Source organism: Trematomus bernacchii, unplaced genomic scaffold (assembly GCF_902827165.1).
Source record: "Trematomus bernacchii unplaced genomic scaffold, fTreBer1.1, whole genome shotgun sequence".
NCBI classification, from domain to species: Eukaryota; Metazoa; Chordata; class Actinopteri; order Perciformes; family Nototheniidae; genus Trematomus; species Trematomus bernacchii.
The window spans coordinates 2,285,495-2,311,881 of NW_022987710.1; the positions used below are offsets into that span (position 1 = coordinate 2,285,495).

At 42.0% G+C, this 26,387-nt stretch overlaps 1 protein-coding gene across 1 annotated transcript in view; it reads left to right on the forward strand.

Annotated features, from left to right (window-relative positions):
* The window catches only part of lrrk1 (leucine-rich repeat kinase 1), a 125,227-nt gene extending 99,047 nt beyond the window's left edge, over positions 1–26,180 (forward strand). The window contains exons 27-38 of the mRNA XM_034140950.1: positions 1,101–1,298; positions 1,399–1,538; positions 1,775–1,912; positions 3,800–3,994; positions 4,485–4,636; positions 5,545–5,662; positions 6,229–6,345; positions 6,569–6,766; positions 6,875–7,089; positions 17,833–18,246; positions 18,854–18,955; positions 25,369–26,180. Coding sequence (XP_033996841.1) covers positions 1,101–1,298; positions 1,399–1,538; positions 1,775–1,912; positions 3,800–3,994; positions 4,485–4,636; positions 5,545–5,662; positions 6,229–6,345; positions 6,569–6,766; positions 6,875–7,089; positions 17,833–18,246; positions 18,854–18,955; positions 25,369–25,546 — 2,165 coding nt within the window. The 3' untranslated portion in view covers positions 25,547–26,180. The remainder of the gene's footprint in view (positions 1–1,100; positions 1,299–1,398; positions 1,539–1,774; positions 1,913–3,799; positions 3,995–4,484; positions 4,637–5,544; positions 5,663–6,228; positions 6,346–6,568; positions 6,767–6,874; positions 7,090–17,832; positions 18,247–18,853; positions 18,956–25,368) is intronic.
* Positions 26,181–26,387: the final 207 nt, after the last annotated feature.

Consider the following 26,387-nt stretch of genomic DNA (forward strand, 5'->3'; position numbering starts at 1 on the left):
AATACATGTTTCTGTTTCTGCTTTGTTCCACTTTGTGTGTGTGTTTTTGTTGGTGCGAGTGTGCGTATGCTTGTGTGTGAGAACACTGGCACTCGAGACACAAAAGTATATGATCGTGGCTCGTGGGACATTTTATAAGCGGTGCTCATGAAATTAATAAAGCAGAAACACTGGACAGATCTTAAAATCAGGATGACGATAGATCCGTATGATAAACAACCTCTCCATGTTTTGCCTTAGACTAATATTTACGGAAGTCACGGCGATCTCTCAAAGCTGTGATCAGAAGAGGGTTACCTCCTCTTTCTATCCATCACTAATGTCACTCTGTTATCACAATGCCATTCTAATCCAAGCACCTTTCAAATTGCAGCTTAATAAAATGTTTTAAAGAGGATCTATATTCCTGTCTGCAGTCCTAAGGCAACTTTCTAATTTTAAGATAGTCTTCAATGTTCTTACCTAATTTGATATACAGTCATATGATCATAATTACAAAAATACTATTTCAGGACATTGAGGCTATACATTTAGTTGTTTATTAAGCTTCATCACTATTTTTCCTACTCTTCCACTTTAACATTTCACTGTTAAGTTTTCCAACAAATGTATTTGAGCTTTAACAATTTTGATTCAAATAATTTCACCTTTCTGCATTTCTCCGCTAAGTTCAGCAACATACTTACTTGGTTTGTGAAGCTAAAAGCAGCTACAGTCACCATTCAGCTATTCAAATATTCAGCTTTTTCTGCATTTTCAGCTAAATTCAGCAACAAATGTGCGCAGCTTACAGCATTTGCATGCATTTTCAGCAGGAAATGCATTTTCTAGTTTCTATTTGTATTTCACACATTATCGTGTCTTTTCATTTTTCTGTAATTTTATTGTTTACAATGTTGTTGTTTGTTTTTAATCTGTAAAGCCCACTGGGACAAACGTGTTTTGTGATAATGGGCTTTGATTTGATTTTGATTAAAGCATGTACTGTAGACATATAATATTTTGAGCTTTTAGTATTGCTTTCATTGCAGCAGACATCTATTCTTTATGTATCCTCTAAACTGTGTTGCTTCCTCTGGTTCTATTCCTTCTTGCCTCAGACACCATGCTGAAACACCTGCAGTCTGCAGATGCCTGTCGGAGCTTCTCTGAGTTTCGCCAGGAGGCCAGTATGTTGCACTCTCTGCTGCATCCCTGCATCGTCTCTCTGCTGGGCATCAGCATCCACCCCCTGTGCTTCGCATTGCAGTTAGCCCCCCTGGGCAGCCTGAACACTGTGCTGGAGGAGAAGCGCAAAGGCATGTAGAAGGAACTGCATCATGTGATTATCTCCTGAAGTTGATCTTATAACCTGTTGCTATGTTAGTGGAACATGATCGTTATGTTTTCTCCTTGTAGGCTCCAGATACATGCCCCTCGGTCACATGCTAACTTTTAGAGTAGCCTATCAGATTGCCACAGGACTGGCATACCTTCACAGGAAGAGCATCATCTTCTGTGACCTCAAATCTGACAACATCCTGGTGTGGTCTCTGGAGGTCTGTGAATGGGTTGTATACATGTTATTTTGGTTACATGTCTTCATTATGTATTAACATTATTTATGTGTTAAGATAGTCACAGCTTATTTGACTTGGTGTGCCTGCTGTCAGTGTCCAACAGAGATTATTAAGACAGGGACAGGCATTCAAAATACTTTCATTAGATACTTGAATCATATGACCAATTTCAGTTTTCTTATAAAACAAACAGTTGTTTGTGTATCTTCTTCCAGGTTCAAGATCCGGTTAACATTAAACTTTCTGACTATGGCATTTCTCGACAAACCTTCCATGAGGGAGCCTTGGGGGTCGAGGGCACACCGGGTTACCAGGCTCCTGAGATCCGACCGGGCATCGTATACGATGAGAAGGTACTGAAATGAATCTGCATCAGTAGATGTGTGAAGCAGTACAGTAGGAAAAGGAACAGTATGGCTGCTTATGTCTGCCAAAACACATAACGCAGGTACGCATGCGTGGCAACATCTGAAATGCGTAACATCACTTGAGTCACTGCGCGCCTTTGCGTACCTGATAGGTCATCAAAACAAAACACATATTTTGTCTACACGTGTTTCTTGTCAACACTCAGTGCAGTAAACTATTAGACATGTCCAGAAAACTAAAATACATTAAGCAACCACTTAGGGGTTTCGCTCCCTGCAAAAAATCTTCAGACTTTCTTGGACTGATTGAACTGGGAGCTGGCCGAGCCGCAGGCCATAGCCGACGGACCTGTGAAGCTTTACATGAGGCAGAGGCTTAGATCACTGGACGACAGAGTTAGTGCCGTGTAGAGTTGGGAACCGAAACTCGGTTCCGGATGAGAACCGATAAGAAAATGCCGGGTACCGGGTACCCATACAAAATACACAATGTTGGTTCTGCTTAACGGTTCCTAAAGGCGGTATACAGGGTAAGGGCGGACTGGCCATCTGTGTGTTCTGGAGAATCACAGAACGGCCGGTCGTCAGCGGGCCGTTGACGGCCGGCTCGGTACGCTGACGGCCGGCACCGCCCTTAATTTCTTTAAACGGCATCATGTAAGTTGCGCTGACAGGCGACAGAGGTCCACAGTGGCCCCGCAGCGACGCTCCCCCCGCCCTCCCGTAGACAGTTCACGAGCTCAGTCACTTCATAACACCAAAGATGGATGGCGGTAAACGCTCTAAAGTGAGGCTCCACTACACTAAAACAGAAAAAGACAAGGCACAGTGTAATGCCTGCTAATAGCTTGCCACAGGCATAGCTCAGTTAAAATAAAGCACAGCTATTGTGCAATACATTTGTATTGCATGTATATTTTGTATTTGTAAAAATGTCAGTTAAAGCTTAAAAGAATAAAGATATTTTTGTTATCTAAACGTTTGACCTCTTTCTTTCACAATTTTGGAATCGAAACGGGGTATCGATAAGAACCGGAATCAATAAGCAGAACCGGAATCGGAATCGATACATTTCAAACGATACCCATCCCTAGTGCCGTGTGCAAAGACAGGGCTGCTGTTAACGTCAGTATGAACAACAGAATTGTACAAAAACTACGCCAACTGGCTGCGGACGGAGACTCCCCTCCTGTGCACATTCTGGTCCACACTGGAGAACTGCGCAAAATCAGCTGATCACAACGTTCACGTTCTGTGGTCAAGCTGCTGCAGTTTTATTTACAACAAGGTGGAGCAAAAGCTCTCTGAAGAAGACAGTGAGGAAGACTGCAGCATCTCTTCATCATCTACCATGCAAGAAGTGTAAATAGAGGACAGTGAAGGAGACACTGAGGAGGACAGTGAGGAATACTGCACTTATTAACCAAACGCTGTCTCCTGGTACTCATCTGAGTAATTCACTAAAAAAGTGATGTGCACCCCTGACTATAGGTACTCCCCTTACTCTGTGTATCTGTCAAAAATAGCAAATCATTATTACGTTTTGAATTTCTACAGTTAATAAAATATACTAGGAATATAATCTCAGGATCCTCCATATTGCCTTGGAATTGTTCGGGACAAGTTTATTCGCATAACATGTTTTTGTTTTCCTTAGTGCAGAGTTCATATTTGCCTGCCTTGTATTTTTCCATATCTCAATTTTTTTATATGGTGTTTTTGTTTTCCCCAATTCAATATGATAGTATTGCCCCCAAAACTCACACAGAACAGAAACCCGTGGGTCAGTGAGGATTGTTTTTCGTTTCAGGAACCTAACTCTGATCCTGACCTTGATGTGCCTGTTTTGTCTCTTCTCATCACTGCACGCAGGTGGACATGTTCTCCTATGGTATGGTGCTGTATGAGCTGCTCTCTGGGCAGAGGCCACGGCTGGGACACCACCAGCTTCAGATCGCAAAGAAGCTCTCCAAAGGCATCCGGCCGCTGCTGGGCAGCCCAGAGGAGGTCCAGTTCTGCTGCCTCCACAGCCTGCTGACTGAGTGCTGGGACACCAAGCCTGAGAAGGTGCGTTTCCCAGCTTCTTTATTTGTATTGATTTATTATTGATTTTTTATTGATTTATCAAAAACTCACTTGTTTTCCCGTTGCTCTGCTCTTTATGAAATGGACATTACCAACATAATAAGAAAGTCTCTTCCACTCTGACACAGACCCAGGGTAAGGGTCAGAAGTTAAAACAAAACCTGTCATTATTGCAGGTGGACTCTTGTGGGGTATCATGTTCTCTTTAAATGGTACAGTGTGTGCCACATTTATGCGATACACGCTCCCAGTTAACACGTGTGTGTGTGTGTGTGTGTGTGTGTGTGTGTGTGTGTGTGTGTGTGTGTGTGTGTGTGTGTGTGTGTGTGTGTGTGTGTGTGTGTGTGTGTGTGTGTGTGTGTGTGTGTGTGTGTGTGTGTGTGTGTGTGTGTGTGTGTGTGTGTGTGTGTGTGTGTGTGTGTGTGTGTGTGTGTGTGTGTGTGTGTGTGTGTGTGTGTGTGTGTGTGTGTAGAGGCCGGTGGCCCTGCAGTGTGTGAGGCGGATGCAGGAGCCCAGCTTCCCCTGCCTCCGGTACCTCCTGCTGGCCGGCAGCCACTCGCAGCTCTTCCTCTCGCCGCTGCAGGGACACAGCGCTGTGTTCTGGGATGGAGACAAGGACAGCAGGTGTGTTTCAGACCTTTAGTCGGATAACTTCTTCCTTCAATGCTGTGCGCATACAGTACATAACAACTGTTATTTATTATCCATATCCCTTTTAAAATGCAACATCTTGTAACAAAAGAATGTGGGATTTTGTCACCTAACAATGTCAGAAAGAGAAAGTAGACAAATGAATAATCTTAATTTATGAAGCCCCTTTTATTCACAGAATGCCTAAACACAAACACCCAAAACACAAAAATCATATGCATCCATAGAAAAATAGATCATTTAGTTATAAGTTGCTAACCCGGGTTTATCCATATTCTTAATGTGATATTAAATGCAGCACAGACAACATGGGCTTATATATTTCATAAACACATTGAAAGCTGTAGCCTACAGTAGGCTATATTCATATATATTGGAAATCCAGCTTCTCCTGCTTGATTTTTTTCTATTCTCTTTGACTTGTTTTCGTCACGTTTTGATTTTCTTTTTAAGCCAAAAATGTTTTCACACAGTCTGGTTGAATACATTTCATGTGTACAATACATATACAAAAAAAAGTACTGTGAAGTAACCAAAATGAACAAACTATTTTACAAACTCTGCAGCCGAATGTTGCTGGAGAGTTTTAATAGCTTGTGGGTATGCTTCAAACACTAAGCCCCCTTAGACAAGTGTAATTTTGGCATTGGGCTATATAAATACAATTTGATTGATTGTCCACGCACGTTATAGCTGCGCTTCGGTTTTTACACAGTTTTTTCTTTAAACCCTGCACACACGAAACTAACTCACACTCACAAGAGCGTTATTTTCTTTTGTTTTGGAAAGCACCTGGATAACCAGCGGTGCATCTGATCACTGCTCAGGTTGGCAGGGGCATTTACACACCAACTCTGTGTATTGCTGTGTGTGTTGTGCAGGAGCTACAGTGTGGTGAATGTGGAGAAGGGGCAGGTGGAAGTGAAGAGGATGAGCTGTGCAGGCAGCAGGGTCTGCTGTCAGATGAAGATGGGTAACATTCTATGGATGGCCACTGAGGTACACACCACCTTTTTCTGCTTTATTTCTCTTTACATTTCACAGTACTAGTGACCTCGCCATACTCCTGGGGGGGGGGCTCTCTCTTAATGTTTGGATGAACCACAGTAGCATGGCTTCTCGGGATCTGTAACACTGAGACACTCTGGAACCAGAGTGCTCCGCCTGGTGCTTAAGTCAAACATCTTTTGAGAGTTTGTTTTCTTGTGAAAGGTTTTTAATGAAAGAGGCCAGAATGCTTTTTAGTGTTTGCGATCATCTTTGGTAAAGAGTCATCGTGTTCTCTCAATGGTTACAGTCATTTACAACATAGATTAAAATGCTTTCAACAATGCGGGTCATGCATGTGTCAGTGCAGCGAATATTTGTGAACCATAAGTGTGGGTAGTAGATTTCTAAACTTGCTTTACAGGCAGCTGTATCGCCCAGCTTAAGACTTTATGCTAAGCTAGTCCAACCAGCTGTATTCTGAAATCAAAGATAGATATTCATTTGAACATCTTAAAGTCTTGAAAATATGTTTTTCAAAATATCTTTGACAGAATGTGTTTATTATTGTGTAACAGGAGCAGGAGATTTTCATCTACAGTCTGAAGGATATGTGTCCGCTCAGCCAGCCCCAGAAACACTTCTCCTGTCCAGCCATCATCACCTGCCTGCTCCCTGTTCCAGCCCAAGAACAGGTCACACGCATGCATGAATAATTAAATGGCCGTGTGACGTGCACATCTTTCATGTTATAGAAATAAGGCGCTTATAAATGTTCATATTACCAAATAACGTCAAATTATCTTCAGGCTAACACTGCCACAGTTTGGTTCTACAGCGCATCATGAATAGTCCAAAGAGGTGCACAGCCTGTAAAACGTGATAATTATTCAAATGTGAACGTCCTGGTCTGTTCAGAGTCTGGCCAGAGTGTTTGCGGGGATGTCTGACGGCCTGGTGGCAGTGTACAGCCTGCTGGAGGACCTCCCTCTGGAGGGGGAGATCTACCTGTGCTCACACACCCTCAACAGGACGCTGTTCGCCCTGAAGGACTCGGACCCCAGGCAGAGGCCCTACCCAGTCAGCAGCATGGTGCTGGTCAGTAGGGGATCCCAGGTGGGTGCAGGGAACTTCTGAGGAGTCACTAAAAGATAGCTTCAAAATAAACACTCTCTCCTGAGGATCTCTCCGTCTCCAACACTGTCCCTGTCCGTTGTCCCTCAGTTATGGCTCTCCAATGGTCCAGGCGTGCTGGTCATTGACTGTCTGAGTCTTCAGGCTGTTCGAAGGCTCGATCCCTACAGCCCGCCGTCCTCCATTGTATCCATGACAACCAGCTTCAGCCTATGGGGAGAGGAGGCGGTGTGGACACTGGACGACCACGCCAACACGCTGCTGCTCTACCACGCCACCTCCTACCAGCTCTGTGCCCACTACAGGTGAGGATTGCTCTGCTGAAGATTCGTTTTTATATTGACAGTACTGTTAATGCAGGGGCGGATCTACAGGGGGGCAAGGGGCGGCAGATGCCCCCCACTGTAGAGCCTTGCCCCCCCAGCTTCCCCCCTAACTTTTGTGTCCCTAAAACTGTACTTGTAGAAACAAACCTACACTATGTCCACAAGCTTCTCAATCAACTAAACAAGCAGTACATTCATTCAAAGTGAATCATTTTAATATCATCTTAGGCCCGTTAAAAACGCAGCTACGGCCCTGCATTAAACTGCGGAGCGGCGTTCACACAGACCGCGGCTCACACAGCTGAAGAGAGACCGAGCTGTCTCAGCACCTGAAGGTGGATCAGATTCCCCTGGGAGCATTTCCCCTTTGACTAGTTTTGTTTTTACTAAAGACGAGAGCTTGAAACAAAATATTAATAAAACGTTCCTGTTTGAATCGATAGCGTTTAACAGACGGTCGCTGTTTGGGGCGTTAGGTTACAAAATACTACACAGACAGCGTTAGCTGGGAGATTGGTCACTTTTATTTGCTAAACTATGCGGTACTATTAAATCCACGTAAGTTACTCTCACACATCACAGCAATAGGCGCTTTCACACCGCAGTACTTTTCCCACTTTAGTTCCGATATAGTTCCGAAAATGTTGCGTTCACATAAAAAAAATCCGGAACTAGAACTTAGTTCATGAGAACCTTTTTACCTCCTTTTCAGTCCCTGCTAGAGAGCAGGTACTTTCATGGGAGAAAAAGGTTCCTATTTCTGATTGGCTGGGCGGATTGCAAACCACGCCCCGTAAAACTCCCAAAAAGTTTTATGAAGCCGCCATTTTATTTGCTCACATTATTATTAGCATTAGCATTAGCCCAGCGCACAAACGCAGAGAGACTAACTTATGGCAACACAAAAGAAAACATGGGAGCGGTGGAGATGAGGAGGTGTCGGCGTTCTGGCGATTTACTCGGAAGGCTTCAGTAGAAGCTGCTCGGAGTCCCAGCAGCTTCTACTGAAGCCAGTCCCCAACTCCGGGGACTTCCGGCCGGGGACTCCGGGTGGCAGTATATGCCGTGAAGTTGTTTGCGGCCTGCCAGTAAACCCAAAGCAGAAGAAGAAGAAGTGACGTCAGCGGCTTCATTTGCTTAATCCTCGGCTCAGGAACTTATTCCGGTGTGAACGCGATCTGTACTTAGTTCATCAGAACTAAAGAGTTCTGATGAACTAAGTTCTCATTAACTAAATACGGCAAAGTACTTGGTGTGAAAGCACCTAATGAGGCCAGATAAATACATAACATAAATAAAAAACCAGGATACATCCTTTACCTGACGGTTCTAACTGGCTCTAAACACAGCTGCCTGTGTGCGTCACGTTTGATAAACCCTTTCTGGTTTTATATGTATTATAGGCTACTTATCAGACGGCTACATTGCCCTAACGTGTAAAGTAATACAATCATTTTTACCAGTGCTTTTCACAAGTAGACTCTTGCAGGCCAGAGTAGCTGGAGTGATTCAACAAATAAAAAAGACATATCTGAGAAGTGATCAGGACGATTAGAAAGAGGAAAAGGAAAAGAGAGTACACTGAAGAGACCAGGAGGGTCAGAGCAGGAGAGAGGCCAGGAGATGAAGACATTAGTGAAGAAGAAGAAATGAATGTGAGGAATAAAGATGTCAGACTCAGAAAGAGGGACAGAGGCAGTGATCAGGAGGCAGAGCCTCTAACTTTTGTTTCCCTGAAACTGTACTTGTTGAAACAAACCTACACTATGTCCACAATCTTCTCAAGCAATACATTCATTAAAAGTGAATAATTTTACATTTCATCTTAACCCGTTAAAAACGTAGCTACGGCCCTGCATTAAACTGTGGAGCGGCGTTCACACAGACAGCGGCTCACACATCATGCCTTAAAAGTAAACAGCATCTGTTGACTTTATTTTAAAATAGCAGATCTCTGCGACCAGCTATAGTTTTTCGGCTGAGTGAGCGTGTGTCTCTGCTCCGATCAGGAGCTGCAGCCCCCCCCCCCCCCCCCCCCCCCCCCGCTCGGACTCCGCAGCCCCCCCCCCCCCCCCCCCCGGCTCGGACTCCGCTGCTCCTCCGTGTAAAGAGTTTGCGGCGGTGCCGCCAAACCACCCGACCCATCCTGTAACACGGAGCCCGTTTCTGATACCATGCTATATGTCTGTGTGTGCATAAAGCTGAGTTATGATCGCTCATAATATCACCGAATGTGGTTATGATCAAATTGTTTACCGTGAGATATACAGCATACTGTTGGCCATAATCGCGCAGCCCTACAAATGAACTGAGATTTCCACACACATATTTTTAAATATTCTAGTACACCCGACCAATAAAGCAAATTAATAATTGAAGATGTAAGTTAATTAACTTTAATGTTACTATTAAAAACACGGTTCTATTTGTAATACTTTTTATTTTAATTCTTTCAACTGGTGGCATCAATGTGTGCATTTGATACAGATACAGGAGCAGTTTAGCATACACCAACCATTTTCTCCATCTGGCTAAGTACAATCTTAGCAGGAAGGTCAATCTTTCCATCTCTTGAATTTCCTTAATAATTTCAAGCCAATTATCTATAGTAGGTATATTATTATATATCTATCTGTAACCATGTACGTGTAATGGCTTTTTTTGCTGCCACAGTGAGGATTTTTAAGAGATATCTATCGTTTCTTCTAAGTCCTTCTGGTAGATCGCCCAAATACATACATGTCAATGGTATTTGCAGCTCCAAACATTTTCCCAAAATTGTTTTATCTTTGGGCAGGACCAACAAATGTGGTGGTGATCCGCTCCACTATCTCCACAATCTCTCCAACACGAAGAATTGTTCGGTGTAAAATATCTTTTAGTACAAAAACGCACCAGATTTTTCCAACTGAATTCACGCCATTGAGTAGAGCAGGTAGTAAGAGAAGATCATTTCACACATGTTTTCCCATTGTTGAGTGGTTATTTTCACATTCAATTATTTTTCCCATCTCTCCGTGATATACCTTGTAGTATTTCCTCGATCCATAGCAAGTCCCTGATAAAGTTTTGAAATGACTGATTTAGAATCACGTGTGTATGCCTTTACTGTCAATTTAATTATTTCGTTGTGTGTTTGCTTCAGTATTGACCATTTCTTTAAAAAAATATTGTCGAAGTTGTAAATAACGGAAAAAATCATGCTTTTCCAACTTATATTTGTCTTTAAGGTTCTGGAAGCACTGTAATGATGTATTTTCCATTAGTGTGCAGTAAGCAGTGATACCAATATTCCTCCAATATTTGAATCTAGAATCCAAACAATTCGGTTTAAAATCTGTATCGTATGCTACCCATCTTAGTTTTCTTATCTGGCTCCACAGGTTTAATTGTTTTACAACTTCAAACCATATTTGAAGGGTAAATAAAACTAGAAAATGCATTTCCTGCTGAAAATGCGTGCGAAATGCTGTAAACTTTGTACATTTGTTGCTGAATTGAGCTGAAAATGCAGAAAAAGCTGAATATGTTATTAGCTGAATGGTAGCTGCTTTTAGCTACAAAAACCAAGTAAGTGTGTTGCTGAACTTAGCGGAGAAATGCAGAAAAGTGAAATGATTTGAATCAAATTGTTACAGCTCAAATACATTGCAATGACTTTGTTGAAAACTTGAAAGTGAAATGTTAAACTGGAAGAGGAGGAAAAATTGTGGAGAAGCTTAATATTTCAAAGAAAAGGTTTAAAAAAGGTATAAACAACAACATGTATAGCCTCAATGTCCTGAAATAGCTGAATAATGTAATAGTTGAATCTGTTGCTGAAAGTAGGCTGAAGGAGTTAGATATTAAATGTAAGTAGTAGTGAATTAATGTGTATTAAGAAGAGAAAAGAAAGTAAAAACACTTTGAAAAGCAGCAGAATATTTTAACTGCAAACGTTTGAACTAAAACCATACATCACCAATAATGTATAGAATATGTGGAACATGTTGAAGTCAGTATGAAGTCTCCATCAGACAGAAAATAATAGGCTGAGACAGTCTGTGTATTTGTGTTTGAGGCGACAACGTTATCAAACACCTGTGTGCAGAGATCAAAGGTTACCATGGAGATGTGCAGTGAAAGGAGAGCCTTTCCATTGATCTGAATGAGAGATAAACCTCTTACATTTCTAACTATAGTTTGAAAACGGTAGCTGATATCGGTAAAATGTCAACGCGTGCAGCATGTCAGGACCCTGACGAGCGCCTGAGTCTGCTTTTTGTGTACTTTCGGGTCAATAATGTGGCATTTTTGGCAGATTTACTAAAGGTGTGCAGCTGCTGCTCTGACGAAAGATCAGGCTGAATTTACAATGGGCCTTAATGGAGACATGTTGAAAGTGTTTGTCACTTCATGCCCTCAAGAGGCATTTTGTTTAATTGTTTGCTTAATTTCTTTTAAATGTTTCAACGTAAGAGAGGTTTTCCTACAATTCAAGCATAAAATGATGTCCAAGGAGTGTAGGGTTTGGGAATTATGGCAGTTTAAAAAAGAAAAAATGTAAGGCGATTTTGAAGCTCTCCTCCACTCTAGGTGTTACATCATGCACTCTAACCCTCAACGAGCTGTACAATACACACTAATGTTAAAATCTGAAGAAGGCCTCTTTACCAAGCTCCAAACTAAGTTAAATATCTCAAAAAGTGTAAAAGCCATGACAAATCTGAAGAACAAGTTTTATAGCTGAAGGTCTTGTGACCGTTTTAAAGTTGGAATGAAGCGCACGGTGTAGTTAAAAGAGGATTTGATGGTTCCTCCCATTGAGTTACATGTTAAAAAAAGACTTAAAAAAGCTAAATATTTTGAAAAAGTTGAACGTTTCCCATCATGTGCTGAAAAGGCTGAACATTTTGATATTTGAATGGTTTCTGTAGCTGAAAGTAGGCTGAAGTTATTTGACGGCAAAATATTGGTTGAAATAATAATAAGAAGAAGAAGATGATTAAAGATTTGAAGAACTAATGCTGTTGCACAGCATTCGCACTAATGAAAGGATTTAATTGATCTTGATATGTTTTTAATAGTTTGAGATCTCCGACAAATGCTTGTATTGGGATATCTTTGCATTCACTCTCCATTTTCTTCCACTTTGCTTCATATCCATTGTCACACCACAGAATAAGAGATTTGAGTTGGGAACAGTAATAATAATCCTTAAGGTTAGGGAGAGACATACCACCTCTCTGCTTATTCATCAGTAATGTACTGTACTGAATCCTTGTTTTTTTCCCGTTTCAAATAAATCGTGATATTTGTTTGTTCCATTCCTGAAATTGGGTGTTTGGGATTTTAATTGGTAATGACGTAAACAGGTATAACAATTTAGGTAAAATTGACATTTCTATTATCTCTATTCTTGCACTAAAGCTCAGTATGGGTGTTGACCACCTACTAAGGTCCTCTTTAATTTTCTTATTTACAGCTTCATAATTGTTGTATATAAGTCACTAGGGTTATGTGTTAACCAAACACCCAGGTATTTTATTCCTTTTTGAGACCAGTCAATGGGAAGTCTTTGTTTAAGTTCAGAGAAGGGATGACAGTTGAATTCTAATATTTGACTTTTTGTTATATTTAGCTTATAGCCTGAATATGTACCAAACAGTTCAAGGAGATCAAAAAGGGCAGTAAGGCAGACGTCAGGGTTAAGAACATATAGCAATACGTCATCCGCATACAATACTATTTTGTGTTCTGTGTCTAGTAGTTCCCTGTATGTTACAGTCTTCTCGTATTGCCTGTGCCAGAGGTTCTATGTAGATTGCAAAGAGTGTTGGTGAAAGGGGGCATCCCTGACGAGTAGACCTTTCCAATTGTATACGGTCAGTGAGATGGCCATTTATTCTGATTCTCGCTGTGGGGGCCGAGTACAAGGCTTTGATACTATTAACAGATTTTTCGGCAAAACCAAAGCGCTCCAGAACCAGAAACAAATATTCCCAACTGACACGATCAAAAGCTTTCTCTGCATCCAGACTTATCAATATAGAGTTTGAATTTGTTTTCCTAATGTTATGTAAAATGTGAAGGGAGCGTCTAATATTGTCTTGCGTTTGGCAGCCCCGGACGAAACCGGTTTGGTCACTGTCAATTAGTTCAGGGATAAAAGAATCTAGTCTCCTTGATAAGGTTGAAGCATATAGTTTGTAATCCTGACTCAAAATGGAAATAGGTCTGTAAGAGGCACATAACATTTTATTTTGTCCTTCTTTTGGAATGACCGAGATTATCGCTTCATTCCACGAAGGTGGAATTGAATTATTTTCAAGGGACCAGTTAAAGGAGTTGAGGAGTACTGGAGCCAAGTCTTCTCTGAACACTTTGTACCATTCAGCTGGTAGACCATCACTTCCTGGTGTTTTATTATTTTTAAGTTTAGAAAGTGCAGTCTCAAGCTCTTTAGAGGTGATTTGTGATGTTAGACAATTATGTTGATGTTCCCCAATTGAGGGTAGGTCAAGGGAGTTTAGAAATGTTTTTATATTTTCTTTACTTTCTTGTCTTGGTTGAGAATAAAGGGTCTTGTAGTAGGTTTGGAAGGCGGTTTCAATTTCATCTAGGCTGCTGTGTACTTGCCCTGTTGCAGGATCTGATCATTTATATATAGATTGTGAAATCTGTTCTTTCCGTATTTTCCTGGCCAACAGTTTTGTAGCTTTAGTACCCGCTTCATAATATGATTGTTTTAACATTTTGTATTTTTTATCCAATTGTTCTTTATGAATGTCCCTTATCTGATTTCTACTTTCTTTAATTGTAATCATTATTTCAGGGTTCTGGTGTTTTGCTGTGCTGTCTTTCTAAATCTTTTAGATTATTTTCAATTTGGTTAAGTTTGTTCTCTCTCGCTTTTTTTAATGCTGTACTAACAGATATCAGTTGACCCCTGATGACTGCCTTTTAAGTGTCCCAAAGAAGGTTTGGGTTCACTTCTCCTTATCATTCAAGTCAAGGAAGGTTTTGATTTCAGATTTGATTTGTGTTTTTACTTCTTCATTGTTCAGTAAACTTGTATTGAGTCTCCAGAGTAATGTCAAATAGATTGGCGTAGTCTGAGATGTTTCTAGTTCCAATATCACAGTCCAAAATCCTGTGTCTATCATTTTGAAACATAAAAAAGTAGTCTATTCTTGAGTAAACTGCATGGGGAGCGGAATAAAAAGTCTGAAACTCCCTCCAAACGTCCAGTAAGCCACTATTCTCCAGTCCTTTTCTTTGTAGTTTGGATTGGGGGGAGATAATTCTCTTATAATTTGTGTATCCCATCTGCCATTTAATACCGTATTGAAGTCTCCCCCACATTAAAGTGTACCTTCTGATTCTGAGGCAATCAGTTCGAGAACTTTTTTCATTAAACTGTTATCACTTTGAGGGGGGAGAAATACACAGAGAAGGGTTGTCAATTTATTTGCACATTTTCCTTGTATATATCTTCCCTCACTGTCCCTGATCTCCTTAATAAATTCGAAATTAACTGAATTGTGTATTAATATTGTGACTCCTCTTTTGTGTGCTATTTTAAAGCTGCTATACAACGTGTTGGTATACCCATATTTTTTTTATTTTTCATGTTCACTTTGAGCTAGGTGGGTCTCCTGTAGAAATATGATTTGATTGTTTTCTCTTCTCATTTTTGTCAATACCCTGTTCCTCTTAATTGGTCTATTCAAGCCGTTTACATTCCAGGAAGCCACTCTAAAGTTACTATATCCCATGGTAAAAACAAATGATGCATGTGCCGGCAACATCAACAAATGAACTGCAACAATACCAAATAACATTAACAAAAACATTTAGAACGATGACTTCCAACTCCAGGGTTTTAGGTTGCCCTCTAACTGCAGGTGGAGAATAAGTCCTAAGTAGCAGCTCCCTCTTTGCAAAATGCAAAGTCTCTTTTTTTCCTTGAGCCAGACAGACACCAGAGGCCTGTACTACGAAGCTGGATTTTCGCTTAGCCGGCTAAATTCAGGGAAATCTCGGGCTTTCCGGTCCTACGACGCTGGTTCTCTTTTTAGCAGGCTAGATTTCCATGGTAACTTATGCTGAGCGGCTAACCTCCTCCGGAGCAGGATAGGTTGCAGGCTAAGAGATCAACTCAGTGAAAGCACCGCCTGCTGACCAATCAGAGCTCCGTGTGCGGAGTTTAAAGTGATCAAGTCATATTACAGGATAGAGGAAATACAAAAAAACTGCCGTTGCAGGAAAGACAGCCGGCCAAAATCAACTGACTGTGTGAACGTGAAAATTAATAGAATATCCCCTCCCATCTTCAGAGCAATCTGACTATTATAACATTAGCGTTAAGAAAGCTTACTTAAATATCTGCCACGACATAAGTAACCGGATCAGAGTAACATTAAGTACAGTCCGCGGCACTGTGAGTGCAGACGTCGATGTGTCCCATTATCATTCATATCATATCACATCATAATGTATCATATATTTCCTTATTTGAGTCAGCTTCTTGAGCCGTATCTGGCCGTGCAACACTCACAGTGTCACATACTGTATGCAGAAGTATTATTTTAAGCAACACATTAAGTTGACGAAACACTCGAGTCAAATTCTCCTAAAGTCAGATCCACTCGTGTCTTAGACGGGGCAGTGATTTCATAAACCTGTTAATGTACGCATTCAAACACTTTTTCTTTTACCAGCTGTATTCACCTTGCAGGTGCAGCTATGTGGCTTTTATCCTGGATAAAGTGTTTAAGTCATGGATGTTTAAAGTTTAACTTCTTCATATTTGACTAATATTAAAGTTCACTTTTCATTCAGGAAGTATGACGCTGCGCTGTCAGTACGCTTGTCCGTGTTTGAGATTGGTCGAATGCTCCAAATACCACCCCTTTCATGTGAACGCGCACCTAACTAGATAGGACACGGCTGGCTTGAGCGATCCACTTGATAACCGGCGTCGTAGGACAGCTTAGCGCCAGCGCGTATGTTTTGGCTTAGGCCAACCGGCTAACTCCAACATATCCAGGTTAGGTTGAACCAGCTTCGTAGTACAGGCCTCTGGAGTCTCCTTTTCCCACTCAGTTTCTTTCTTTAATGTATTACTGGGGGCAATGATGGGGAAATTAAATATTATATAAGGAGGGAAATATAGTAAAAATACATAGACTTATACGTCGGGGAAAGAGTAGGGGAGAAGGGAAGCTTTCGTGTCTGACCATAATAAAAGGTTTTTAACCAAGTCAGGGCGGAGAAGAAACTCTGTGGGGGATATCAAAACGGGAGGCGGGGTCCGTTTTCCCAATGGATCCTGATTTTCGCTGGGAATGGCGACTGGAAACGTATTTGTTTCTCTTTAAGAATCTTCTTTATGTTTTTATATTCCTTAACTTTATTATTTATTTCGGTAGGAAGGTCGTGTGCAAACGCAACAAGTTTTCCCTCACAAACAATCTTCTTAGACCAGGCTGCTTTGAGTAACTTGTCTTTATTGTCATATCTTTGGAAATGAACCAGGATTGATCTTGAGACGGTTTCGTCCGATAAACCGATGAGCCCGCTGAATTTGTAGATCGGTGTTGCTGTCGAGGGCCAGCTGTGTCTTGAGAAAAGAGTCAATATACGTTAGCATAGAGCTTCCTTCTGTGCCTTTCTTAATACCGTAGATCTTCCTTCTAGGTCCGTAACCTTTGCTTGATACAGCCTCTGTTGTTTAAGAGAAAAGAGCAGAGCGTCTCTCAGGTCCGTGGCCACGGTCTCCGTTCCCTCCACCCGTTGCTCTGCTTCAGTTAGCCTCGTGCTAACATTGCGGACATCACCAACGACCCTTTGTAATTTTTTATTCATCTCCGTCTTGAAAGAGTTGAATTCCTGTTTCATGTATTGTCTGAAGTTGTTCTTAAAGTCTGTTAGTTCCTGTTTTAGCGCAGTTTTTAAGTCTCTTATATCCCTGCCCAAGTTTTGGATAGCTTCGGCCGTGGAAATGTCTTCCTCCTCACTACCCGCATCCGTCTCCCCGTTTTTCTTGTCTTTTCCCTCGTCGTAGTTTTTTTGTTTTCCCCAGTTATTGCCTTTAACCCCACTCATCCTTTTGGTGTCTTCTTGTGTTAAAAAATATCGTGTTTTTAAGGGGTTTTAAACTCAAATTGACTGGGAGTTTTCTATCTATGCCACCATCTGGAAAGGCTCACCGGAAGTCTAGTTTATGGCGTTTTATATATAGCTCTTGAGGTCGAATTATGTGATGCTCCCCCGCACAGCCACACCGAGCCCCCCCACATATGAAATTCCAATTTAACCCCTGGATATGAGTATACAATATCTACATAACTTTTCCACCAAAGTGTATTGACTACTTTGTTTTCACAATCAACATTTGTATTACATGTATTTTGTACACAAACTTCCTACAGCAACTATAATGCTCATTTGTTAACACGTCATTTCTCGTTGTTTTGATAAAGCCAGTCGATTTTTACATATTTTCACTGTCACACAGAGATATGTAGGTCAGGATAATGAAGACGCCGGTTTTGTTTCTATGTGACATGAAGACACATTGTTTGTTGATAATGTTTAAAGAACAGCCTGTGTGTTGTTACCTGTAGCTGTAGCTCCTGGTGTATAACAGCAGCAGGGGAGCTGCTCCTGCCCGGGGGAAACATCAAAGTTTCATGTGAGATGTGAGTGGCTGTGTTTGAGACCCTGTTCTGGTTTCAGCTGCGGAGACAGCCATCCTCTTCGAGACGTCTTCTCTGTGCAGCGTCCTGCAGCGGTTACCACGGTGACAACCACTGAATTCAAAGCCACGGCCAAAGAAAATATGCTGAAAAGGACTGATGGAGAAGTGACACTGATGTACAGTGAGGAGGCCGGCACTCAGATCCTCCAGCAGCAGGATTCACTGACCGACTACAATCCCCTCCAATCCACTCAGCAGGACCAGCAGCAGGACCAACAGCAGGACCAGCAGCAGGACCAGCAGCAGGACCAGCAGCAGGTCCAGGACCAGCAGCAGGACCAGCAGCAGGTCCAGGACCAGCAGCAGGACTCTGCAGAGAGCGTGAGGCCCTCAGAGCCCCGGCTGCAGGCCTTCACCCTGCTGGAAGTGAGCCGAACTCTGTGGATCCCCAGGTACGGAAAAGCCAGTCAACACAACACATAGACATTAGCTGGTGGAGTGAATATGATGGGTCTTCAACATTCCCAAAATCAAAACTTGCTAAACAAGTCCCAGAATACATACCTTTTATGTAACTATACAGTACGTCCTGCAAAATTACATATTATACATACATGTACATACAAAAATGTACACACAAAATCTAACACACAATGTTGATATTATCGTGTTCTGTAAATATGTACGTATACTTAGGGCCTTTCCTTCACTTTCAGTTCTGCACCATTAGAACTCGGGGCTAGGTAACCATACCAATACTAAAATAATTCAAATTGTAAATGTATGGTCACAGCAGCATCACAAACTGTGACTGGAATACATCATTGAAACATAAATGACTTATGCTACTTCTTAACTTGTGTTTCACAGATGTTTGTGCTGTTGTATAAAGTGTGTGTGTGTGTGTGTGTGTGTGTGTGTGTGTGTGTGTGTGTGTGTGTGTGTGTGTGTGTGTGTGTGTGTGTGTGTGTGTGTGTGTGTGTGTGTGTGTGTGTGTGTGTGTGTGTGTGTGTGTGTGTGTGTGTGTGTGTGTGTGTGTGTGTGTGTGTGTGTGTGTAGGCGTGGAGGTGATGTAATGGTCATTGAACTGCAGTCTCATGGTGATGAGCTGAGAGGGCGGGTCACTGCTGTCCTCACCCCCCCCGGACGTTCTTCTCTGGGGTAAGATCATTCATTTCCTGCTAATGGTTCCATGGCCCGTTTAGTAGCCGGTGCCTGATTGCGATATTAATTGTGAGATTACCTGTCTATTACTTATACAGCCTGTGGAAACGCACGGTGTTTACACACATCTTAAATCTGCGTGGAGATGTCTTTAAACTGTGGCCAGCTGAGATCCGCTCCAAATAAATGATGACACAACTGCTGTAGCTATCTACCAGCAATCCTTTTTCACATTAAGGCTACATGCCTTTATCCCTCTCTCATCACACTGTTCAGCACACATTACTCCAGATGATCTAATAATCTAGCAACGTTTTTTACTATGGAGGTACATACCAACATACCAACAGATGAATTTGAACGAGAGGTCAGGCGATCAAAATGTTAATTTCCTAGTTTGTCGACAATGGGCCCTCAAAGTCCACGCCTTCAACACATTGGTGTGACACTAGAATATCACCAGTTCATCTCAAAGAACTAAAATAAGAGAAGATGGACCTTTATTAATCCCCATGGGGAAATTCAGGAGTTTAAAGCAGCAACAGTGAGAGTGAAAAACAGGACAGTACAGATTCACACAAATTATATAAGTAATTGTTAAAGAGCCGCAGAGTCAAAGCAATTGGTGAATAATAATTACACCATACGTCTGCCAGGTTAATGTTTTGCGACATGGCGTGTAGGAGCCAAAATGTTGATTTATTATTTTTGATTATTTCATCGTTTAATTATGTAATGGAGTAGGTAATTGATTGGTGTCAGTTGATAGTGATCCGCACACGCGGTTGGGCGGAGCAGCTGAGCGGCTGATTGGCGCTGCAATTGCCTCAGCTGGTTCAAAGAGTCCTGCTGATTATACTCTGTGTTCTTTCTTGGTTGTGAAGCCACACGGTTTTCGCTGCACTGCAGAGAAGTTACGTTTTTTCATTTTATGTGACAAAACTGTTTCAACATCGTCCGGTAAGATACTTTAATTTGCGTTTAAAGAAGAGAACGGACAGTGAAGAAAAGTAAACGATAACATGGAAATAAATGTGCCAAAAACAAACAATATATCTGTGAGTGATGTGTGAGCACGTCAGCCAGGCGCTAAACCGAAGAGCAGAAAGGAGTGAAAGAAGTGGGAAAAGATTGCTCTTTTATGGAGTTTTAAATGATCTGTAATGCATTTTTAAGATGAGTATGATTTCGATTGTTGGCCTTGAATCTTGTTATTGTTTGTCTGACTTCAGTGACTATGTTAATGTCATTGATGTAATACGAGAGAAATGTCATCAGATATTATACATTTATGGGGACCTATGAACCAGGTGACCCTACTAGTCTGACAGTGAGTTACCAGCTTTAAGCAGCGGCCGACGGTAGGAGATAGTAGGCTAACGGCTGGAGGACGAGCACATCACTGCAGCGGTCAGTACATGCTGCTGAACCACAGCTGATCACTGTAGGCAAGGTCACTGTGGAGAAGAGTGTAAAGTTGGAGAAGTCGTGTTGCAATTCAATCTGACTTTGCAACATTCAAAGATTTATTGTCACAGGTGTAGACATCAATTAATTAAAAACGTAGGTTCCTCAACAGTGCAATTACAAGACACACATTATTTAGTGGGAATGCTGATACTATATGTTATGCTACGGACAAAATGTTTATTATTCCGCCGACTTATTTTGGCCCTCTTCTCCTCCCACATTCAACATCGCAGAAACTCCGTTCAAACATCAAAACGTTCAGCTCGGTCAGGAATCACAGGCTATTACTTTTATCATTCATAACTTTCATAATTCCAGAGATACATCCCATAATACATCACATTTTTAACCATTGAAGTCAATGGAGAAAATCTTCAGACTTGAACAATCTTCCTGCGACTTCAACTGCTAACTGTTCATTCATACTTTCACTCAGAAACCTCATTCCAACTTTAAAATGTTACACATCTTTCTGACATTATTCGTGTAACACAACTTTTAAATCTGATTCTTACTTTTAGAGATATTAAACATTGTTCAGACCTTGGTACAGAGGCCTTCTTCAGATTTTAACATTAACTAGAGTGCGTAATGCCACAGCTAGAGTGGAGCAAATCTTGAAATTTGCCTTCATATATTTTTTTAAAACTGCCATAATTCCCAAACCCTACATTCCTGAGACATCATTTTTCATGACAAACGTAGGAAAACATATCGTAGCTTGAAAAATGACAAATAATTAAGCAAAAATAATTAAACAAAATGCCTCTTGAGGGCATGAAGTGACAAAAACGTTCAACATGTCTCCATTAAAACCCATTGTAATTTCAGGCTGATATTTCCTCACAGCAGCAGCCGCACACCTTTAGTTAAACTGCCAAAAAGGCCACATTATTAACCCGAAAGTACACAAAAATTACACTTCAGATACTCAACTTCCTTGACATGCTTCACGTTTTGAAATTTCACAGATATCTGTTATCGTTCTTCCACAAAACGTTCACATGTAAGAGGTTTATCTCTCATTCAGAACAATGCAAACCTTTGATCTCTACAGAGCTCGTTAGCTCAACTATAAACACCTGTGTAATGGAACACAATGATGTCATCACTCCAACTGACATGCTCAGAGCAGCAGACTTCAGATAATGGTTAATGGTCGTGCCCTCAACAGCTCTACGTCAATTATGGGGTGTCAAGAGTCAGTTCTAACTGTTCATTTCATTCTCTCTCTCTCTCTCTCTCTATCTTCCGCTTCCTCAATATCTTCCTCTATCTTCCTCTTCCTCAATATCTTCCTCTATCTTCCTCTTCCTCAATATCTTCCTCTATCTTCCTCTTCCTCAATATCTTCCTCTCTCCATCTTCCTCAATATCTTCCTCTCTCCATCTTCCTCAATATCTTCCTCTCTCTCTCTCTCTCTCTCTCTCTCTCTCTCTCTCTCTCTCTCTCTCTCTCTCTCTCTCTCTCTCTCTCACACAATGTTCCAAACGGCCCAAAACTTCACAGGTTTGGTAACGATGCAGCCATCAACGCCATAAAAGACGATGTCGCTATAACTCCTATGAAAATGTTCAAAAAGTGCTCAAACTTCACATGTGTGCTAACAGTCCAGCCGTGAAGACATCTACGGGACAGTTTTGAGATTTCTTCAAATGCCGTTGCCATGGCAACACAATGCTCGCCATGAAACACGGTTTTCTCATAACTTCAGTGAAAATGCAGCACAATGTCGCTGTAAGTCCAATGGAAACGGTCCGATCGTCCCCCAAACTTCGTTTGTATATCACCGGTCCAGCCCTCAACAGCTCTACGTCAATTATGGGGTTTCTTCAAATGTCGTTGCCATGGCAACACAATACTCGCCATGAAACACGGTTTTCTCATAACTTCAGTGAAAATGTTCCAAACGGCCCAAAACTTCACAGGTTTGGTAACGATGCAGCCATCAACGCATCTAAGCGTATTAAGGGGTGTCATCAAATGCCGTTGCCATGGCGACAGATCATTCACCATCAAGCTAGTTCAAAAGTTTGCCGTTCAAATATTCTGCTGCTTTTCCAAGCCTTTTTACTCTCTTTTCTTCACTCATCACACATTCAAGCCCCCAGTGTTCATGTATCATTTCAATCTAAATTCTTCACTTTCTTCTTACACATTACATTTCAGCATAGCAGTTTAGCGTCAGATTTTCAGCATAAAGCATTCCCACTAGCAATTTCTTTAGGAATTGCATTCTCTAGTTATTACTGTTATTGGTCTTATGGCCCTGAGTCTAGTGTTCTTTTTCCTGATGCTGCATTACCGCCTGCCAGACGGCAGCAGTTTGTTGCTGGGGTGATGGGGGTCTCTGATAATCCTGAGGGCTTTCTTCCTGAGCCGCTGGGAGTAAAGGTCCTCCATGGATGGCAGCTCCGTCCTGGTGATGTTCTGTGCAGTTTTCACCACCCTCTGTAAAGCCTAACGATTGAGGGCGGTGCAGCTGCCGTACCAGGCCGTGATGCAGCCAGTCAGGATACTCTCTATGGTGCACCTGTAGAAGGTCAGGATACTCTCTATGGTGCACCTGTAGGAGGTCAGGATACTCTCTATGACTCTGTGTATCTGCGAAGCACAGTGCGAGGAGATCACAAATGGATTCCAGGAATGGTTGTGAGACAGACTGGCCCTGTGTCCTACGAAGTCTTAAAGCGGGACTCCGACACAGTGCACAGACGCCACGGAGATCAGTTACGCACTGTTGTTGAGCCTGATGATACAGAACCACAGGCAGGACAGGATAATGGACACGATGGCAGCAGTTCTCAGGACATTATGGACTGTAACATGCCAGCGCCAGATCCTCTCTAGCCTGAACCTGTAGCTATGAGACGCTCAAACAGAGTGACTAAACCACCAAAGCGATATATGCCTTAACCTGTTAAGCCCGATTGCCCCCGCAGATTCCACACATTCCATTGGTATAAGTATCATCACTGTGCGACCAAAACTCACTGAACTAGCAGCCAGGAAAGACAACACACAACTTCACTTTACAGGGCCAAAACGGCAAATACGTCTTACCTTTGCTGTTTTCTGATCAAAAGTTGTGTTCAAGGGCATTAAAACGCATATAAACGCTGCTGAAGGTTAATCCAATGTCTCTGTGTCACTTTGAATTGATTACTGATAATCCATCATAACATTTATGGCAATAAACGTATTTTTCATATAGAGTATAACGGAGCTTCCGGTTTTGGGCAAGCTGCCTGCGCATCATTCTAACATTCTAATGTTTAGATGGATTTAGGAACTTCCCCTCGATTCTATTGGCTCTAACGGTTACAAAGAGGTGTCAATCGACCAATGGGTTCCAGAGGTTAGGCAAATACAGATAAATGACCCCAGAGGTGGGTTTCTTTGCTAAATCTCTCTAAAAAGGTAAAATCTCACTTGTTTTGCATCAATCTTGATACAGGGTACTTATTATATGTCATAGTTTGGATTCCTAAAGCTTTTTTTTCTACTATCCCATCATTCAAGAGTGGTTTTCACTATAAGTAAAACAAATTTGGACGGAAACTATAATCTACATTTTTTTACTATGTTCAATCTGAATTTACTTTAAAATAAAAACATCTATATTGATTCTGACTTTTCTACATCCAACTCACAGGTTTATCATTGCTTTGAGAAAAAAGATGATTAATTTACCCCTTTTAGAAGTGAAGATATAGTCATTTGTTCTGGGCATGTCATTTTCGAGCCTGAAACCGGAAAAACAGGCTCAGGGCTTAACAGGTTAACCTGTTGTAGCGCGCATGCACAGTCTGAAGGTGGAGTTCAACGTGGAGTAAAGATGTGAACGACATAGCGGTGTCCGTCTCCTTAATACACCACAAAATCTAAAATGCAATCTATGATAAAAGTTGATGAAATAATTGTGATTGATTTATGTAAGTATGTTTGAACATTCCATAATTTGTTCAACTCATTTGAAAAAGAACGAAATAGTTTCATATTAAATAACTCAAACTAAGACGCATTTATGTGCTAAATGTGGATGACTTAAGAAGTAGGTGTTAAAGTAAAGGAAAGCCAGCATGTGTGTGCTTTAATATAATCAATATTAAATCAACTTAGATTTCCTGTGTTTATTCGTAAATAAGCATCAATTGGTATATAAATATATTATTTCTCACATTAATGAGCTCTAAATGGGGTTTGTCTTCCACCTGCAGGAAGCCCCTTCCAGCTAAGCTTGTAACCATTGACCGCCAGCCAAAGAGCTAAATATTAATTTAGTGATGCAGCCTGACTGAAGCTGAGCGACAGCCCTCATCATGTACTTATGGAGCCCAGCTGAGTCTCTAATTATTTCTGTAAAGAAGCCAGCAGCTGCTCCTGCAGAACGGACTCCTGTGTGCACTTACACAAAGGGGCCTGCCTTTTAGCAACAGGCAATAAATGGGCCACCCAAAACAGGGCCCTTAATAAGCAGGTACTCCATGGTGCACCTGTAACATAGGGGACACATGGGGGGGGGGGGGGGGGGGTCGTCAGGCCTGCAGGCCTGGTGCTGGGATCAGGGGTCTCAGAGGATAATGACCCCCCAAAACATGAGAACAATGGGAGCAGAACATCCCAGGTTGCTCTGAAGGACACGGGTCCCCTGAAGCTCCTCTTCCTCCCTAATGCTTTGTGTCACAGCCTTCATAAATCAAACAGTTTAAAAGTAGGTTGCTTTGTTCTTTGATACCCTCCCTTTTCCAGGAGGAAGGTTTGGATTTAAGAGCAGAGCACTGCTAACATTACCATCAGCATCCTCAGTGCATTTCCAGGAGCTTCTAGGAAAGGTTAAATACAGCACAGGGATGTGCCGCCACCTTTAGCTCCATCCCTCTCTCCCTCGTAGATTGATGTCCGTCTTGTGTCCCCCCCTCTGCTCTCTCTCTCTCAGGACTCTGATGGAGGCAGCTATAGTGGCAAAGGACACAGTTGTCTGTGGCTTTCAGAAGGAAAACATGGAGTGGTGCCTGTGTGTCTGGAGGGGCTGGGGCTGCCGCGAACTGGAGGTCTTCTACCGGTCCTACGAGGAGCTGGGCCGCTTGGAGAGCAGCATGAGGAGAAGAAGGTAGCTGTTGTGCTGCAGAATGGCAGCTCTGTGTGGAGGTGGGCCGAGGGGAATACACGGTGACAGACGGCCAGTGTTCGGAGCAGGGGGCCGGCGAACACTGAAATCAGGGGAACGTAGGGGTGAGGGGTGGGGGGGCTGAGTCTCCAGCTGTTCACATACTTCTGAACCCATAATAAGTTCAGAAGTAAAAGATGTGTGACCCCAGAGCAGACCCGAACAGCCCCTCAGTCACAGATCGCAACAAGAACAAACGGCGAGCTTAAATGTTTTTAGCAAATCATGTAAACACTGTGGAATGACTGGAATTCACTCCAAGATGTTTGTGTCCGACTCCGGCTGCTGAAATACATCATTTCTTTGTCTTTGTATTTTATTTGACTATTCTTATGTGCTACTTTATGGGCAGGGCCATTGTTACAGGACAAGTTGAGATGAGTCAGCTCTATTCTGGCCACAGTGTGTTCCTGCACTAGCATCTGTACCTCAGTAGAACTGTCCTCTGGGTTTCTCTTTCATTGCTCCTACTCTGCCTTTCCTTCACAGGTCATGATGCACACACTGGACACATTTTACATTATGTACATCTTTAATGGGTTTTTTGGATGATGCTACTTTATTAAAACAAGTAAACAAGATGCACTTTGTGTTCCCTGCTTCCGGTGGTATATTGATATGCGATTTTCAAACAAAACTCCAATTGTAAGCAGAGCTGTCACCAGATCAGCCAGAAGGATTGCGGCTCCCATGAGCTGTCCACAGTGTGGAAGGGTATAATGTCTCTTGGCTGACCTTGCAGTGGCAGAAGACGTCTGGCCCAACAGCAGCCCTCATTGTGTTTGCCT